General features: G+C 33.2%; 1 protein-coding gene across 1 annotated transcript in view; it reads right to left on the reverse strand.

Annotated features, from left to right (window-relative positions):
* CLSTN2 (calsyntenin 2) overlaps positions 1 to 20,192 on the reverse strand; it is a 267,478-nt gene that overhangs the window by 72,335 nt on the left and 174,951 nt on the right. The window contains exons 5-8 of the mRNA XM_034439447.3: positions 17,044 to 17,193; positions 10,379 to 10,564; positions 9,307 to 9,555; positions 8,923 to 9,044 (exon numbers count right to left, since the gene is read on the reverse strand). Of these exons, the coding sequence (XP_034295338.1) occupies positions 8,923 to 9,044; positions 9,307 to 9,555; positions 10,379 to 10,564; positions 17,044 to 17,193 (707 nt within the window). The remainder of the gene's footprint in view (positions 1 to 8,922; positions 9,045 to 9,306; positions 9,556 to 10,378; positions 10,565 to 17,043; positions 17,194 to 20,192) is intronic.

The raw sequence follows: 20,192 nt of genomic DNA on the forward strand, positions 1-20,192 counted from the left end.
TGTTTCAGACAGAATATCCCCGTGATGGTGAACCTATGGTACACATGCCAGAAGTGGCACACAGAGCCATCTCTCCAGCCATGCCAGCCGTCGCACGTTGCTCTTCCAGGTTCCGGGACCGGTCAGTTGGTCTTCATGCGCACAGGAGCACTGGAAACTGGAACAGCAGCTCCCTAGCATGCATGCCAGCTGGTCTTCAGGCATGCATGCAAACCAGAAACTGGAAGACCAGGTTACCGGTGCACATGTATGCACTGGAAACTGGAAGCTCAGTTTCCCGGCACGCGCATGTGCACCAGGAATTGGTCTTCTGGTTTCCAGTGCTCCCCACATGCTCCCATTTCAGCACTCTGTGACCAAAAGGTTCGCCAACACTGGACTATCCCATGATATATTCTAATCTTAACCCTAATCCCTTCTAAGCCATAGATGGAGCAAAGTTTATATTATCATATACAATAGTCTATATCTTTTAAAATTTTATCACAATAATTGTGTACTCTTGCTTAAGTACACCACAGAAAAGAACTGCTGCATTAATTAAGATCAAGCTCCTCATTGTTCTGTATTATTTGCAATGATTCCAACAGACTTCCTAAATGATTATTTGAAAATTGCCTAGTAATTCAATAGGAGATCATTGGGAGACTTTTTTCTATTTTATGAGGTTTGTTTCCTTGAAATACAGAATATTTAATTTAATTCTAAATTCAAAGTATGTACAATTAACAGTTTCAGGTCTATGATTTCTTCTCTCTAGAATTTGCTATAGTATTAAGTTCTGAAAATGGCAAACGAACAACCAGACAATATATTTGGGACCCAGCTTTTGCATGCTACTTCACATTTCTGAAACTCTCTTTTCAATTACACAGTATAAGGAATCTCTGTAATTTTAGTAGTAGATTCTGAATAAACAGAATCTTACTGCAAATAAGATTATCTTGGTTGGGAACCTAAATGACTCCATGACAAATGATTCTGTAGCTTGCTTATTGCAAATTTAGATTTCCTGGAGGCTAGAAGGGAGTTTTATCACTTCAGATGGGTATGCCATCTACAGATCCAGCAAGAGTTGCATAAATTGACATATACTGTCATGTGCTAGACAAAAATACATTTCATAACACAAAAGAAGTATAGGATACATTTCCAACTTTGAAAAGTTTTGTCTGATACAGAATATAGCAAAGGAGACTGCCTATGTCATTGTAATATGCTGTCACTAGTAATGTAACACATCTGAGACCACTGCTATTTTAACCTTTAAAGCATTGAACATTTAGGCTAGATTATTTGAAGGACTGATTACGTGTGCATGATGCTGTCTATACAGTATATACTTTCTCTCAGCACAAAGCATCTTACAAAGTTGTTTTGGGGATATTAGGTATGTAACCCATCTTGAGTTGTTCAAATAACAATGAGATAAAAATTAAATAAATAGTGTACTATTGTACAATTCACACCTTTTCTTTTTGTTATAGAACATCTGATTTCTAGTGGTTCATGTGCTGCTAGGATGGAATATTTCTAAACATACTGAATATTACTTTCAGCCAAATAATTACATTAAAAATAGAGGACCAAAGTTTTGAATGAAGGGACTGTTTCCTCATTTATACAGTAAATTATATGCCAAAATTAGTTGATGCCTATGTTTTTCACTATACATGATTGAATAGAAAGGCATTACATTTCATTGTCTTGATCTTTTAAGACTCAGCTCTTGTTTGCACATCTCTCTAAGACAGAAGGAATCTTGTAAAGGGGCACATGACCCCTGGAATATGAGCCAAATATGCTGCTGAAATTCAATAGCAAAGGCAAAAATAAAACAACAACAATAAACCCAGGTTGGAGCATGAAATAAAATCCCATTCTGTTCCTTTTGGGACATAATTATATATCACAACTGAATCCATCATGACCCTTAGCAACAAAGATTCTGAAATATTTTATTTCTGCTCTAAAATCACATTTAGCATGCCATGCAAAAAACACTATGTTCTTGAGAAAGAGAGAGGGGGCAATCATGCAGATCAGAATACATATGAGCTAGTTTTCAATGGTGGCCCAGATGTGACTGTCATGTGATGTGGGGCCTCCAAGTGACAGTTTTAAGACTTGTTGTTTTGCATTGTTTCTTGTGTGAATGAAATGCATTATTTTCAAAAGACTAACCACATGAGGGACCACAGTATCCTAGATTTAAAATGAGGCCATTTGGGCCATCGACTCCAAGCCTAGTTCACTGCAGGAATCTAAACTGAAGTATCCTCAAAAGACAAGTTTTTTTCAATTTCTGCTCAAACGTATCTCCCCCCCCCTTCAGAATAACTTTCCTCCAAAAAACTGAACAGCCCACTTCTTTTCACTTTAATATCAAAACCTGCCTATCTTATTACGCCCTGAGCAGTGGTGAAATGTAAAATTTGTTATTACCGGTTCTGTGGGCATGGCTGGGTGGTGGTGGGTAATGTGACTGGGTGGACATGGCCAACTTTTTTTTTTTTTACTTTTAAAACATGGTCTTAAAACCTTGGCCAAAGAGGTTGTAAAAAATCCTTTTAAAAGCCTCTGACGAGCCCAGCTGAGACGCATGATCATCAGAAGGCGGGTTTTTTTTACTTTTAAAAGCATTTTTTCGGCCGAAGAGGTTGTAGAAAAAATGCTTTTAAAAATAAAAAAAAAATCCTCTGATGATTGCGTGGCTCAGCTGGGCATGGGGATTTTTGCTACCGGTTCTCTGAACCACCCGCCACCATTGCTATCAGATCAGGTGATCTGGTCCAAACCGGGAGCATTTAACCCCTGGTCCTGAGGTATGTTCTCTCCAGGAACTAAATGTGTTTTAATTATGCACTTGGATGATTGTGCATTCCCAGTCTTAGATATATGATTTTATCAATTTATGTAGATTATTTACTTTGTTATTATTTTCATATGAGTTTATGAAGATGGAATTATATACCTCTGATTGGAGTAGGTTACAAATTCTCCAAATACATTAGAAAGACATACACCCAAATATATTGTATGTCAGCCCTGAAGCCATCTTTACTTGGAGCTTCAGGGCTGCCACAGCGGTGGATAGGCAAGCTGTGCGAAAAGGAATGGTGGTGGTGGAGACAGTGTGGGGTTGTATAGCATACTGTATCGTTGAAAATAACAATATATTTTCCCATGTGAGTCAAGGACATTCAGCCTGGAAAGGTGTGACTGAGAGTCAACTACGGTTGGGACAGCGACCCGATTGGACCAGATATGGGTTTCAGCAGGTTCTGACCAGTTCTGGAGAACCAGTAGCAAAAATGTTGAGTAGTTCGGAGAACTGGCAAATACCACCTCTGACTGGCTCCGCCCCTATCTATTCTCTGCCTCCCGAGTCCCAGCTGATCAGGAGGAAATGGGGATTTTGCAGTAACCGTCCCCTGGAGTGGGGAGGAAATGAAGATTTTACAATATCCTTCCCCTGCCATGCCCACCAAGCCATGCCACACCCACCAAGCCACACCCACAGAACCGGTAGTAAATTTTTTTGAAATCCACCACTGGATTGGACCATGTGGATTCAGGGGATGGAACTTTGACTTTACTTTGGGTGGGGAAAACCTGGGGGCTTCAGATTTGGGTTTTCCCAGATGTGCCAAAATGACATCTCTAATAAAATCAAGCTTTGAAGAAAATGCCAGCCTTGGAGTTTTGATTTAATTGGGGGTGTTACTTGGAACCCTGACACTATATATAATAAATAAATAAATAAATAAATAAATAAATAAATAAATAAATAAATAAATAAATAAATAGTATATAAATAAATAAATAAATAGTATATAAATTAAAAAAAAACAGTTTGGTCTAGTGGTTAAGACACCAGGCTAGAAACCTGGAAATGATGAGTTTAAATCCTGCCTCAGCCATGAAAGCCATCTGGGTGATCTTGGGCCAGTCACTCTCTTTCAGCCCATCCCACCTCACGGGGTTGTTATTGTGAGGAAGATAGGAGGAAGAAGGTGTTGGATGTGTTTGCCACTTTGAGTTATTTGTAAAAATAATAAAGATGAAATACAAATAAATTAAATAAATCTCCTTTGATAATTTCCATTAATAAATTGTTTTGCTATTAGTAAATACATAAATAAATGCTACACTGAATTTACTGCCTGCAATATTCTATAATTCAATACTCTTGATTTTATAAGACCTGTTTTTCTTTAGATCTTTTTCACAATTAGAATACATATAGTGCGACTCTTTCCCTCCTTCCACCAATCCGTCCCATTCACAACAAATGAGTTATTATTGCAGTAAAGATTAATGTCAAATATCTTTGAGTCATTTCTATCACTGATAATTTCATAAATACTGTCATGTAGTTTTCTTGGCTGTGTATAGATGATACTTGCTATTGCCTTGTGTATTTTTTTCACTTCCCAGTCTAACATACAGCCCAAGAATTTCCTGGTGGCCTACAATTGAAGTACTAATTGATCTTACTTAACCTTATGACAGCTGCCAAGTTTGTCTTGTGTGCTAAATAAAGCCAGACAAGGAAGGGAAATAAAGGCAAAGAAATAAAAAGATGAGATCTGGATGAACATTTTTGTTTTCTATCCAAAATGTATCATTGTTAACTATGGACTTTCAAGACAAAGTTATTTTTATATATAAAAGTAAGTGCTAATTACATGAGAATAATGTACTCAGATATTTCACATTTTATACCCAGAATATATAATGAATATATTTAGAAATGTGGTCCTTTATTTTAATTGTTTAAAATAAGAGATCAATGAATAAGTTACATGCCCCCAACTCTAGGAAAAATTACTTTATTTAAATATTATCTTCTGGCTATTTAATTATATAGTAAAACATTTGAGAGAGACGGGTTGATTATATACCATACATCACAAACAGAATAATTAGTTATCTGTTAAACCTATGTGATAATTATTTTGTCAAAATAAACCATTTTATAAGGATGCTAGCTCCCAGGAAAGACTGCTGATATTACTGGAGTTCAATATCTCTAAACACATTTTCTGAAGGTTAGCTGAAAAAGTCAAATGTTGACAAATGTAAGCTTCTAAAGAAAAAGAATCAGATTACTGCTATTCTGTTTTATTCTATTAAAATATGGGTATTTTTAAGTAGCCAGAAATGTTTAAAGTTGTTTCTTGGATATAGTGACTACATACATTAAGGGCCAAAACTTTTGTCAGAAGGAATATAAATATGATGTTGAACATAATTATAATATTTCAGAGCTAGACATTTGTATTTAGAAGATACTAATAAATAACCCATATACCTTTTCTGGCTTGCTTTACTCCACATTGCACATTGCAGGGACTGCATTTTTTGGCCATGTCAAACTATTAGGAGATATGGAACAGGAACAAACATTTTTTTAATGTTTTTTTGCAACCATGCTACATTTTAAATTTCAATTTGTTTCTGAAAGAGTAAGCAGAGTATTGTAAAGGTAGGACTAAAAGTTTTTTTCTCTTTCTTTGGGGATACATTATTTGAAGAACAAAAAATTATGAACAAAATGGGGAAAATCATGCCAGAAAATCAATGATCTTGCTTCTGAACTTTGGTACTATGATCTTTAGGTTCACTGTGGGTCACCAAAGGGTTGTCAATATTTTGTGTAGTCTTGTGTGTTCCTGAAACTTTGTTTCAGATCTCAGTTGATGTCTGGAAAATTACAGAAAAACTTGGTAGATTCTTCTGAATGTAAGATCAGAAATGCAGAGAATGTAAGCAGCAATCTGCCACAAACAGTTATTTTGCAGGTTAAGGATAAGAGAACAGAGTTGTCCTGCAGAAGATGAAAAGATTAACATGACTGGAATAATATTTTGAACTGGGATTTCTGGTCTTTTAGAAACAGCAAATATCATATATGGTTAAATGTATGCTTTATAGCCATGTTTATCCATCTATAGGAATGGATATAAGAAACTTCACCTCAAAATATGAATGGTTAGTAAAGATCTCAACTGAGAAAGAAAACGTAAATAAATTTATTAAAATAAATCTCTACTATCTTATCAGATGTCACACCTAAAGTAAAGTAGACATTCAGGTGATCTATGCCAGAATTGGCCATTTCATATATTTATCATAAATTAAAATAAACTAAAGGAATTAATAAAATATTATTTCATTGTAATACACATATTCATGTCATCTAACCCTAACCCTATTCCTAACCTGATATATAGAATTTGTTAAATATATAAAACCATTAAGTAAATGTTTATATTAGATTTTTAAAATATCCCAATGAATTTGCAGATCAGGGTTCTTTAATAATCAGTATAATGGCACTTAATCACTGTTTTTATTTTTTAAATCAACTGTTGGACCTAGTAAAGCAGCAAAAGAAATAAATGCAGAAGAAAAATATATTTTCGCTAAAAGTGAATCCTTTTAAATCTAGCCAACAACAAGCAGAAAGACTGACAGCAGTTCTGACTGAACTGAAAAGCAATTCTTGTTCTTCTCTGAGTCATTTCATACATTCATAACAAGAATTTTGGAGTCAATTTATCAGTTGCTCATATAAGGAAGCTACACAGTATGGAATTACTACATTAACTATTATACATTCATCTTCAAATATAGATTGTAAATAATATCTTGTACGCAATATTCAGTGGACATATATAAAATCACCTCATGCTGTGCAATATAGTTTTCTTAATTAAATAGGTTTTATTTCTATCAGGATATAGAATTGCAGGCACAATCACTATTTAATCTGTAACGATAAGCATTACTGTAATGTATGAAAATTAAAATAAAGAATTGATTCAATACAAAAGAGGCTTCTGCTAATTATCTTGCAAATTCAATTAACCAAACTGAATGAATGATATGGGCAGTTGTTGCTTTTACAATAGTTCAAAGTTAGGATGACCATGGAAAGAGGATTTTATTTATTTTTATTTATTTATTTATAAAATTTATATCTTGTAAAGTATCCCCAGCCATTATAAATGATCATATGTCTCCATGGTCATATGACTAAATGTTGGGGGGGGGGGGTCAGGTTTACAGCTACTTATAGCATTCTGAACTCATGTGATATTCTTGATGTTTTTTGTTAGTTTTGAAAAAATTAGGCTATCTGCAATCCACTATAAGAAATACGTCCATAATAAGTAAACAAGTTGTGTTTTCTTAAATAAATAATTGAGAAACATCATAAGTATGGTATGGGAAGATGACATCTTGCAACCACAAGAAAAAATATCACTAAACAGGCACATATTTAAAGACATCATACAGTTAAAATTGCTATTGGTTTAAAATCAAAATTAAATTAAATTTTGAAATGAAAGCTTTTTTGTTATATAATCACTCTCATCATTTTTGTTAAAATTCTAAGCATCCAAATAAATTTTAGTGAACTGGTAAATGAATTTAAAAAAAGATTTCCAAAATTAATTAGAAATTTGATATATTTTGTAATATATACAAAAAGATTTTCAAAACTAATTATAAATGTAGAAAATTATGTGGGAATCACATTCTAGTTTAGGAACATTGTCATAGCAAAACTTTTTACTTTCTAGTTTATTTTTATGTATTGTTGGAATAAGTTGCCTTGTCAACTGATACAAAATTTCAAAACTGATTTGGAAGTGTTTTGGACCTCATGAAAACACAAGAGTTGTCAGCAATTCATTAAGGCAGCCTCTTTTAGACCGGCATTACTTTTTAAAAAAACTTTATTTTTTTAAAAAAACTATTTATTAAAGTCATAAGGTGATTCTTAAAACAATAAAATCTTTTCTTATACCTTGCACAGATGTCTGATAGCACTGGGCTCCTTAATGAATAGCAAATTCATTGTGAGATATTATGCTGTCACTCATGCAAACTACGAGCATTTCTTTCAATTCAATTGCAAAGTGTTCAAACTTCTATCTATCCATTTGAGGAGATTTATTACATTGCACTGTGTTAACCTTCTTCAGTACCAATTCTTCACATGCATGAGGTCTCATGGCTATCATAGGTAATCAGCTTGAAAAAAAATATTTTCTGCACCTCACAGGTGTCTAAATAGAGTGAAAATATTTCTTTATTATAAATTTTCACTAGAGTTGCCACAACCTTGTACATTTTGTTCAGTGTGGCATCTCTATGGGACAAATGTGCTAAAGGAGCTGAAAGATTCAGAAAAATAAAGTCTCTGAAAATATCCATTGTAATCTCAGATCACTTCCACATGCATGGGCTGGGCCATTCCAGGATCAGTTCTGCAGGCTAGAAGTTACGCTGCTTTTGAAGATCCTGGAGACTGTTCTGACACTGAACAGCTGAGCTTCCAATTCAGCTGCTGCTTCAAATTTAAAATTCTGTAAACTTTCTGATCGAGAAGTTGAAGGAATCTTCAGAACTGCTTCTCTAAATTGCCTTGTATGGTGAATACCTTTTAAACTTCCCAAACAAATATTATTTATCTTAGTTGAGATAGGTATTTTGAAAAACTTGAAGGAAAGAAAAAATAATGGTGGAAGGCTACAATTTGGTACAAACAAGAATAATTTAATGTTCAACCCTAGCCTCCAATTTAGTGGTAGAGTTTTATTTTCTCTAGTTATTTTTTCTTAACATTCATTAATTGAAATGATCCTGGTTAATGTACTTCAACAACATCCAGTAGAGTAGTTACTCGGTCATAATTCATGATTTACTTAAGATTAGATACTGTTATCTGCAGTAGAAAACTGTTCAGTCTGTCCTCCCCAAACCTGGGGCTCTTGAGAATTCTGAACTTTAAGACCTATAAATTTCAGGTTGGTAAATGAAGGTTTAGACTCTACTGTATTGATACATTCTTCATGTAACACTATGGAAGAAATTTATAATTATAATAAAAGCTAATTTATGTACCTGGTCAAGCTTCCAGTGAAATTCTGCAGGACGGAAGGTATCAGCTTGGTCAAAATCTTTCCGTAACAAAAATACTAGTCGACAATTATGCACATAAAGTGCATAATGGTGTCGATTCATTTCTAAAACAAAATAAAAAGACCAAGATAAGAAATATATAGGCATGTGTAATGATTGACTAAAATCATTACACATCATTAATTATAAAATCATTAATATACAATTAATTTATTTGCACCTAAATTATTACAAATCAATACTTGATTCACTGCAAAAAAAGATCTTGAGTCTAATTCTTGTAAGAGTTTGTTGTTTTTCAATATCTGCTTGTATTGAACATTTAAATTTGAAAGAAGAATGAAGGAAGTACAGATTTTGAGTTACCTGTTTTATCAGAATTACACAAAATAGTTTCTTTTTCTGCTCTTAATCCTGGACTTGGGCCATGTTTCATCCACATGGTGATGGTAAAGTGATCAGTTAGATTCTTTGGTACTATTCCATCAGGAATTTTGGCACCTTGCTTTCCATCAAATTTAAAAATCATATCATTGCTATCCATCAGAAGACCAGCTGTCCAGTTATTTGCAGCACTGTGTGTTGGTAATAGGTCAATGGCACCTGAAGATGCTCCTGTGGATGACATACAATGAAGAGATTGATGAGACACTAATGAGAAAGCTGTTATGTAAATTCAGTGTATGAAAGCCAGGATCACCCTTCATTGCCTCATTTTAATGATAACATACTTTTTTTTTTTTTGCATTTAATCTTCCCAAGCTTGATTCTCGTCCATTTAAAGAGTATTAGTGGCAACAGCAGGATTAAGTAAGTTTGTAGTTAGCCACTGCTTGGTCAGAATGATAAGAGGCTATGCTAGATAGACCAGTAGCCCTTTAAATTAAAATTTATAAATTTTAATTTATAAAAAGAACTTTGATCTATATAATCATTGTATTCATATTGTTAACATGTGGATAATGGCTATTTGTCAACCTAGTAATCAATAATTTTTTTCTTCAAACTTTTTAAATTACTTTAAAAAATCTAAAGAGTCTTCCCATCATTCTTGCAGAGCTCCAGTAAAAGAATTGCATTAATTAGTTAACAAGCTGGATATATGGTCATCTGTATCCTTCTGCATAAATAAATGACCTATTTTCCCTGATATAGAGATGTTGAAATTTCTACTCATAAAAATGCAGCAAAGATTTCAAAATAAGATTTTTTGCTGACTTGGTACCAGCAAATTCTTTTTTTTTTCAGAATATTGTTTATTTGAATTATATATGCACTTATTACTGACTTTAGGACTGCTAATTGCAGACATGTGATCCTTGCCCCATATAATCGAATATTAACAGAAAAGAAATGTGTCTTTTAGTTTCTACATAAACACCAGCACTGTCACTACCAGCTCATAAACACCCAGAATTATACATAAATTAATATGTACCACATAATTTCTGCAGAGATTTCTCCGAATATGTTTCGCGATCACAGCCTTTTCCAATATAGTTGGTCTGAAGCTCAACAGTGGCGTGGATAGAAGAAACTGGTCCATCACAAGTCTCCAGGTGAATAATGGGAAATAAAGGTATGCTTCCAGAACCAGGTTTGTATTCAATATGCCTTTTCCAGTCTAAAAATAGAAATATTATTACACACTACAACATGGCCAATAATATAACATGTTTTATATATCTGTAGACATTTGTTTTGTATTTTGTGCACTTTTAGAAACAGAAGTGTGAACAGAAGCTTGCGTTTTTTAAAAAACAAATACCTAGACAGAAGTGAAATTTAAAAATATGTCATTAAAAAAAATGAAATGCAATTGAAGATTTCTTTGTTCTCAGCTGTGTATACAATAAAGAACTTAAGTCAAAATTGTTGGGAAGCTGTTCAAAAGCTACCAAAATAAGATTTTATAATAAAGAAATTTGTTTTAGTTCCATTCTACTCAAAGGGAGTACACACTGAAATCATACATACTGTACATTTTCAATTTGTTCAGATGTTTGGAATTACCACATTTCTATAATAACTTCCATTTTCCAAGCAATCATTCATCTGAATGCATGCAGGAGATAAGCTGGGCTAGCTTTTGTCTTGCAGACATTTGTATTGAATGCTGAAATATTACAGGAAAACCTTCAATCATCTGGATGATAGCTGCAGGGAATTAAAGTTAAGTTTAGATGATGCTTGAATGTGGCTTTACATTGCTTTCATATTCTTTAGATTCTAGCTCAGATCTTATTTTTCCCCATCAGGCATCTGTCTTATCCTGTGAGCCTACAAACCTTGCTGCAAACTAGCTGCATAGATAGGTTTTAATAAACTTCCTTGTGCATTGAAGGTATATATGAGGATAGTTCATGCTTGTTGATAAAATTTTCCTTGGCCAGGAACTCTTAGTGTATTCCAGGAAAGAAAATCCTGATTCCTCTAAGATTATATCCACCTGTAGAATGCTCTACAAATACAGAAGCAGGACTACTTTGTGTCCTTGCTTATGAAATGGCAAACACATACTGTACATACTCTAAAGAAACTAATAAATGCATTTATATTTCAGTGAACTTCAAGTGAACTTTACTTATGTATAACTATGCATATTCGTGTATTACTAATTCAGTCCTTGCCTCCATTCTTTTGACCAAGACCTGTTATCTTCCTCATTGCAAAAATTTAAGCCACACTGTTCTTATTAAAGTATGCAAATAGACTAGCTATAAATTTACCAAAGTCATTTTATATTAATAACTCTTTTGGTTCTGTAATATTCTGAGGGATATAAACATTTTTAACAGTTTGATGATTCTGATTGTCCTCCCCTACCCACAAAAATTCTAATACAGACATGGATGAAGTAGACTCAGAAACACTTGCACAATGGGTCAAATATAGTGATTTGCAATAAGAGTCACTGCTATAAGGTGAATGATATCACTCAATGCGCTTGATCTAAAGATATGTTTAGCTAGATTTTTCCAATGCTGTGGATTTGTTCATATATTTATGTATAATGGAAGGATACAAGATAAAGAGTCATGCATTTCTATATTTTTTAAAATTCTTACAGAGTTTTTAAATTTATGTCATAATACATTGCCAAACACATTAATGTAATACACATTACTGTTTATTAATATTTCTCTCCCTTCTTTCCTCTAAGAAAAAATTATACATTCCTACATTAATATAGGATAATATGGTTCAGTGTGCCACGTGAAGAAGTGATGACAGCAGTTCAGAATTTCCCAGAATAAAATAGATCCTATGATTTGTCATAAATTTCAACATGTTACAGTTTTATTTGCAACCTGTAAACTTAACTCTATTTAAGCTCAGTGCAGAGTAGAACATTAATACCTTTACAGACCTTGGACAAAAGCAATCAGGCCATGTTGTTTCAAAGAAAGTCCTCTAAGGAATATTCTACTTTAATCAGGATGACTGAATTACAATTACATGATTTCAAATTGAGACTCAATCATAAAGGGCTCCTACTTTTAACAATACTGCCAGCTTTTACCCAAATATACATTTGCAAATACATATTAGAGACTTTTCATACTGAATTGTAGTAATCACTAAAATTAATGATTCAAAACAACAATCACTATTAAAATTCCTATTTCCCCAGTGAATTTTTACAACGATAACCCTTAATTGTCAGAGACACTTAGGTGTTGCACTCATTCTTTAAAGTAACAGTCAACTTAAATTATAATTAGTATACTCAGTCTTATGCAAGATTTTCAAGACAGAACAAGTTGCTAATATGCAAATTTTGTCAATGCTATATTTTGTTTTAGTAGTACCTTAATTCTATTTTAAAACATTTGCTGAACTAGCACTCAGCAAAATCTATGAAAATAATATTCTTTCCTTTAAATGATCCAAAGTGGAATTGTTTTTGATTTTGCAATAAAGATGCTTAGAAAATGTTTTCCCCCTTTTCATTGTAATCCTAGATTGGGTTGTGCCACTTATTACAATATAGAGAAAAATAAAAGGCCATTCTTCAATTGCTCTAAATGGGCAGAAAACTAAGATAATAAATCAATGCATACTGTAGGTCAGGACATTCTAGGACAGAGATCAGCTAGCATCTTAAAAGATCAGTAATTAGGAAACCATCACATGCTAGTATCTGCTCCAATGAGAGAGATACAATTGCTACTAAATGAACTTTTTCTTTCTTGGCCTCTGCTCACTGGACATAGAATTTATATTTCATAATACTATCATTTTTGTGAGTAAATTTAACATTTTTGTGAAGTGAAAGCAGAACTAGGCATGAATATAAAGTGGTTGGGTGTGTGATGGATATGGGCTTATTTATTAATAAATTTATAAGACTGCCCATCTCACTATAGAAACAATGTATAGCTATGGAAATTAAAATTGAACATAAACAGACCAATAACAATAACATTAAAAGTCAATAATAATGTCAATTAAAATTCAAAGAAAATGTCCCAAAGCACTGAATGACATAACAAGCACTACTATGCACCCATTTCACAATTTCCCCAGTTCCCACTATACCTTAACTAGCCAGGAAGGACATGGATCTCATTCACAGATAGATGAGCTTAATACTTCAAGAGACCTGCCTATATTTCTTCAAGCGCAACAGGATTAAATTTCATATGGAATTTTGTGGGGAAAGTTCTTTTTTTATTTTTAAAATCTTGTTAAGACTTCTTTCAGCATTTATACTACAAGATTTCCCACCTCAACATGATAGGAAAACCTGCTCATATTTCTGGCACTTGTCGTTAGAAGAATTGAAAAAGGTGGGGCTATAAGACCTGTTCTGAATAAGAAAGGGTTGAAACTGTCAAAGAACACTCCAGAGAACGGCACTGTTTCCCCGAGAATAAAGAAAAAAAAATGTGAATCCCTGCAGATACTCCAACCAATCTAATGACAATTTTCTGTCCTAAGGGTACCAACATTTAGAAAATGATAGTATTTCTCTATATTTTTTGCAAAGCTATTTCATAGTTTATGTGAGTGTATAGATGTTATTATCTACATATATATTCATGTAGGCTGGTAGAAGCAAAGGTTTATTTTAAAAAAAAGCTGCCTAAGCTTGATCTGAGTCAGATCAGACATTTTTCCAAGATTGATCAGACAACAACAAACACTGCACAGTTCAATGGCTATGAAGGCTTTTAGATGTACTTTCTGTCATGATTCATAGATTGTGTTATCCTCTGTGATTTGGGACAATATGCAAAGAAGCAAGATTTATTATGACAGTCCTAAATCAACACAGATATTTTGATATGAGAAAATTTATGAAAATGTTTCTTCCACAAACTTCCTTTTAATATATTTGCCTTTATTTACTTATTTAAAAATTAAAAAATAAAGTCAGATTGTTAATTGAAATTGTGTAATTTTTATATAAAACTTTTTATATAAACCTGTTTAAAATTCTGTACCCAATGAGAAGATTGAATTAAACATTATCAATCTGCATACCAGTGAGTCAAGAAAGTTGTAACATCTGAGATTAGGAAGGACAAATTACTAGTCCCAAATTATATTAATTCTGCCAACATTTACAATAAAAGTTGAAAGTTCACTTTGAAAAAAAAAGATCTCACTCTCAAGGACAAGCACTTTTGACTTTTGTAGCCTTAAGACTTACATATAATATATGTATTCTTATGTTGTATATCATCAGCAAATGCTAGCCAGAAAAACCTTACACATTAATTCACAAATTGGAATATGGAAAAGAAATATGCCATATTTATATTTCTGTTCAAGATGATACAATTATTGCTCTCTATAAAAAATCTTTTTAATCACCTGGGAACATTGGAAAGGAATGTGACCTAAATATGTGAGATACTTTTATATTACCTTTGCATTGATCTCAATGGATCATTAAATAGGTCAAGCTTGATACTTAATCAGTCACAAAGACAAATGCTAAAAATAACTTGGCTGTTATTGCATGCTATATACAAAACATAAAACATGCCTAATTATTCTTTCGTTTGAAAAGGATAAATTTACATGATAAAACAATTTATTACCTGTATTTTGAATCTAAATATAAATCTGATCCCATGGGCTGAATTAAAACATCATAAGGCTCTGTTCAACCTACCAACTCAACTTTCAAGTTTCAGCCCTAATTGTAGATACTAATGGGATTACTCTTTGGATATATTTTCAAATTACTGAAGCTTGGCATGGATGCCAGTGCTACTACAATGGAAAAGTTAGAATTTTAAGTGACTCTTTTGCTGAGCAGGACACAGAGATTCTGTTCCAAATCTCTGGTGAGAACACACCCATTTTTAAGGCATTATTATTATTATTATTATTATTATTATTATTATTATTATTATTATTATTATTTATTGGTTAATCTTTAGTGAGATTCACAGCCTTTGAGGCTGGTTAATAGCTCAGCAGCTCGAGTCCTAACCAAGGACCTAGGAACTGTTAAGGTATCGTCGGAGGATGTAAGCTGTTCCGAGTAAGGTGGTTTTTTGTAGAGTCAAAATGTTCAAGTCCGGCAGATTTAGAATTTCTAAATAGCAGGGTAGCCCTTTGGGTATTGTTCCGAGGGCTCCAATTACAATCGGGACAACACACGATTTCTTTTTCCACAGTCGCTCAACTTCAATTTGTAAGTCCCGGTACTTTGTGATTTTTTCTTGCTGCTTATCTTCAATTCGTGCATCACCAGGTATTGCAATGTCAATGAACCATACTTTTTTCTTTTCAACTATTGTTATGTCAGGTGTGTTGTTGTTGTTGTTGTTGTTGTTGTTGTTGTTGTTATTATTATTATTATTATTATTATTATTTGGGCTAGTGTCAGCCCATTGTATTGGCCTTATTACTATTCTGAACCTACTCACTGCTCATTTATGAAAGTCAGAAACAACTGAAAAATGTTCACCAAGCTTCTGTATACATAGCTTTAGCCATGACACTAGTAATGAGGGTAAAACAGCAGTAGTGACAATCTTAAGCACCATGGTTGTTGGTTTTATTGGTTTTATTAACACCATTGGTGATCACTTTTACTGCTGATGGCAGGTGTTTGATTATACTGCAGCTGATCAGTTAATTATGATTATTTATTTAGAGAAAACAGCAATCTTAACTGACTGTGATTGAAACCAAAGAGCCAAACAGGGTTGGGAAGAATTATAAGGAAATTCTATGACTATAGGCTAGATCAGAGGTGTCAAACTGGCAGCCTGTGGGCCAGATGCATCATGCACAGGCCACGCCCACCCCAGCTCCACAAAGGGGAAAAAGGTCACAAAATATCATATGAGGCAACATGACGCAGCGAGTTTGATATCTGAGGTTAGATGGGCATTTTTTAAAAATCAGAAAAAAAATTGGCAAACTATGATCATATTCTTGAGAGGCTACATGAATATGTCCAGAAATAATCAGAAAGCTTTAACTGACAGGAAGCTTTTACTTTATCTAAATTTTTAATGACAGTTCATACTGTTCTTATTTACTATCCTTAAAATTGTATAGACTTTGTAAATTTATAATAGTAGTGCTAATAGATCCAGGCATTTGAGGTATATTTCTTTGCTCAATTGCATTGAATTGTTGCTTCAACTATTGAATTCCAATTGTGTCCCAACTTTTCTGCAGCAGCAATGGGCTAATTGTGTCAGATGATATATTGATACACTGACACTACAAGGACCAACCACAACAGTATTGTCAATATAGTATTGTCTGACTTATTCCCCACTTTCAGCATACATGTTTTGAATAGGACTGAGACATGAAGAAAACCAACTAATAGTTAGTAAATTACTGTAGATGTTGAATGAAAACTAGTAATGAAGACATATACAAGGAGCCAAGCATTTTTTACTAATGGCTTAATTTAGGCAACTTCATAATTTTTAAAGAATATTAAATTATAACCAGCATTGACCAAATAAATTGTATACTCTATTTTTTAAAAGCTAAAAACTAAATTATTATTAAGCTTTTGTTATTTTAATTTCTTTATTCTTTAATTCTTCTTTATTTCCAGTAAAAAATGTATAATTAAATTAACACTTACATTTAATAATGATATACAATTATTACCTTGCCATCCAGGTTTACACACAGGCTTAACTTCAACACGTACCAGGACATCTTCAGTTGCACGTTTCTGCCCACAGTCAAAAGCTGTTACCATTATTTCATACTGATGGTCTTTGTCATAACTGAGCTTTTCAGTATTTCTGATATTCCCTGTAGGTATAACACAGAACAATAAAAAGCTATTATTTCATTGCCAATTTACTGTACTGGTGCAATTTACTATAATGAAACCTATAATAATTGCCAGTAGTATACAAAATAATTTCTATATAAAAGGAAATAGGGACAAAAAGCTAGAAGAAAGACTGAACTTCATGGGACCTTTTCTTAAATTGTACTTTTTATTTTCTTTTTCTCAATGTTCTCCAGAACATTACAATCAAACTATCATCTTATACATGGTGGGACCTGACTCTTCACATTAAGTTTATCAGACACAGAGAAAATAGCAAAGTATTACAAGTATAGTTTGAAATACAAAACATACTGAATATAGCACTTGTGGCCAAAATATGTACTACTCTTTGCATTAAGGTCACATCTCTAGACCAATGCAACATGAAAGAATATGTATAGATACAATCTCTCTTTGATAAATTAACAAGCCACATAGCACGTTCAGCAAATTTAATTTAGTCATAATTTCAATAATTCTGTTCTTCCATAATTGCCTCGTGTCTGGGAGAATTTATCATGTTAAAATTTTCTCTTACAATACCAATAGTAATAGCATTTAGACTTATATTCTGCTCCACAGCACTTTACAGCACTCTCTGAGTCAGGGGTGGGTTCTACTTACCTTTACTACCAGTTTGCAACGGGGCTGCATGCATGCTTCTGATGACGTCCAGGTCGGTGGGCAGAGCCTCCCGCCGGTTTTACTACCGGTTCTTGCAAACTAGTCTGAACCGAGGGCAACCCACTACTGCTCTGAGTGCTTTACAGTATCAGCACATTGCTCCTAACAATCTGGGTCTTCATTTTACCGATCTCAGAAGGATGGAAGGTTGAGTCAATCTCGTTTAATATTGTTAATATTTTAAACTAGTTTAGTTTAATATTAGTTTAATATTTTATATCCTGCTATAACGTCTTGGGGGCACTCAAGCAAAAATATATATATATCATGAAACAAAATTGCACTATGTCCATTGGTTACTGGCTAGTTGACATATTTTGCTCCACATGAAGTCTCTGTCAGCATTTGTCAAGAGTAAACACATTAAAAAAAATATGTCTCTTTATATATTTACTTTCTAATTTTGTTTTCTTAATTAAGCTCTCTAAAACTTCCCTACTTTGGCGAACAAAGTCCCATATGCATATATCTGATCCTTAATGTATCAATCTCTAATTTTGATTCCAGATATCCTTCCTTTCTTTTTTACTATATTGGTTATTTCCGTTTCCTTTCCATTATTAAACTTTCCATTTGATTAACTGAATTTATTCTTAATCATCCTCTTTTTCTCATTTTTCTTATATATGACTCTGCTTTTCTTTTAAGATAGCAACTATTTAACTAACTACTTGCAATCTATCATTTCATCTGCCTTCAGGTCAATTTTGACTGCCAAGACTGCTTGAATAAGTCCATGGCAAAAAACAACAACAGCTTTTTAGGTAATTCTAATATTTCAATACCAACAGTCTAATATATGGAAATTAGACTGCCACTATCCCTCTTAGCCTTTCATAAGGCCTCAACCAGTCCTCAACCTTTCATAAAGCCTCAACCAGGCTATGTTCCTATGCTTGCAGTGCTAAGTGTGCCAAGGATCTCATTTCTGACTGTCTTGCTAGCTGGCCAAGTATCTTGCTCCTATGTATATTTAAACTGGATGTTTTAGTGGTTTTACCGCTTTAAAATATTTTAGCATTTTTAATTTTAATATTTCTTTTAAATTGTCGGTCACCTGGAGACATTGACTGAGAAAGCTATAGAAATTGAATAAATAAATAACTAATACATATAATATGTTTACATAAATACAAAATATTTTTTACAGACTTTTAAGTTCACTTTTTTAATATTTTTCTATTTTGGAACTACATCAATTGATTGAAAATAGTTCTTTTCCTAACTGAAGAAAAAAAAAAAGATCCAGACTTGTTTATATTTGAAATCCCAGTTCTCTGATTTCAGAACTAGTTTGTTCAATTGAAGAATTAAGTTTTAAGAGGAAATGTATTGTCCTATGTTCGTATATAAATGATGGTCACAGTCCATAATAATGATATATTCCATGCACCCTCGGTAAGCAGTCCCTAGCTATGTACTTAATTTCAAACTTAGTCTATAAGGTTTCATTCCAAATCTCATTCCATCAACTTTGTACTGACTCCAGCCAGCTTGAAAACAGCCTCCAAGAGAACAATATAGGAAACTAGCTCGCTCTAGTGACAGCTAAATAGCTAACAACTTACTTCACCCTCCAAGGATGGCAGTCATTCTAATCATTAAAAGAAATCTCTGTACAGTTGGCCTATATTATAACCACAGTCCCAAGTAACACACTGCTTTTAATGAATAAACTCCTGATGATAACATAAATCTTAATATCCCCTAAAGCTAAATAAAAAGTTGCAACTGCTAACATACATGCTTTAGAAGATTGGTTTCTAAACAGCCTTTTAATCATTCATGAAAGATCACCAGAGCTACAAAATACCTACAAAGAAAAGAAATAAATATTTCCAATGAGATCTCTAGCTTCATGGAGTTCAAATATAAGTGTGGAGACTGCAAACTATAAAGGACTATTCTTTTCTTTTAAATGTTGGGCACTGTTCTGTATTCATTATCTTATTGCTCACAAATAAGATTACAGTAATCAAAGCTAAGAAATTGCAGCAAAAGACAGTTCCATATAGAAATATTGATCTATAGTTATATTATGATATGTGATATTAAACTAATATTTTATATCCTGCTACAACGTCTTGGGGGCACTAAGCAAAAAAAATATATCATGAAACAAAATTGCACTATGTCCATTGGTTACTGGCTAGTTGACATATTTTGCTCCACATGAAGTCTCTGTAGGCACTTGTCAAGAGTAAACACATTGTATAAGTAAGTCGGGATGTAACCAAAGTGTGGGTACTAAGTTTGACTGGCTCAAGAATGGATACTGCTTGCAAAAGAG

The sequence above is a fragment of the Pantherophis guttatus genome, chromosome 6 (assembly GCF_059756535.1).
Source record: "Pantherophis guttatus breed Tessera chromosome 6, ASM5975653v1, whole genome shotgun sequence".
NCBI classification, from domain to species: Eukaryota; Metazoa; Chordata; class Lepidosauria; order Squamata; family Colubridae; genus Pantherophis; species Pantherophis guttatus.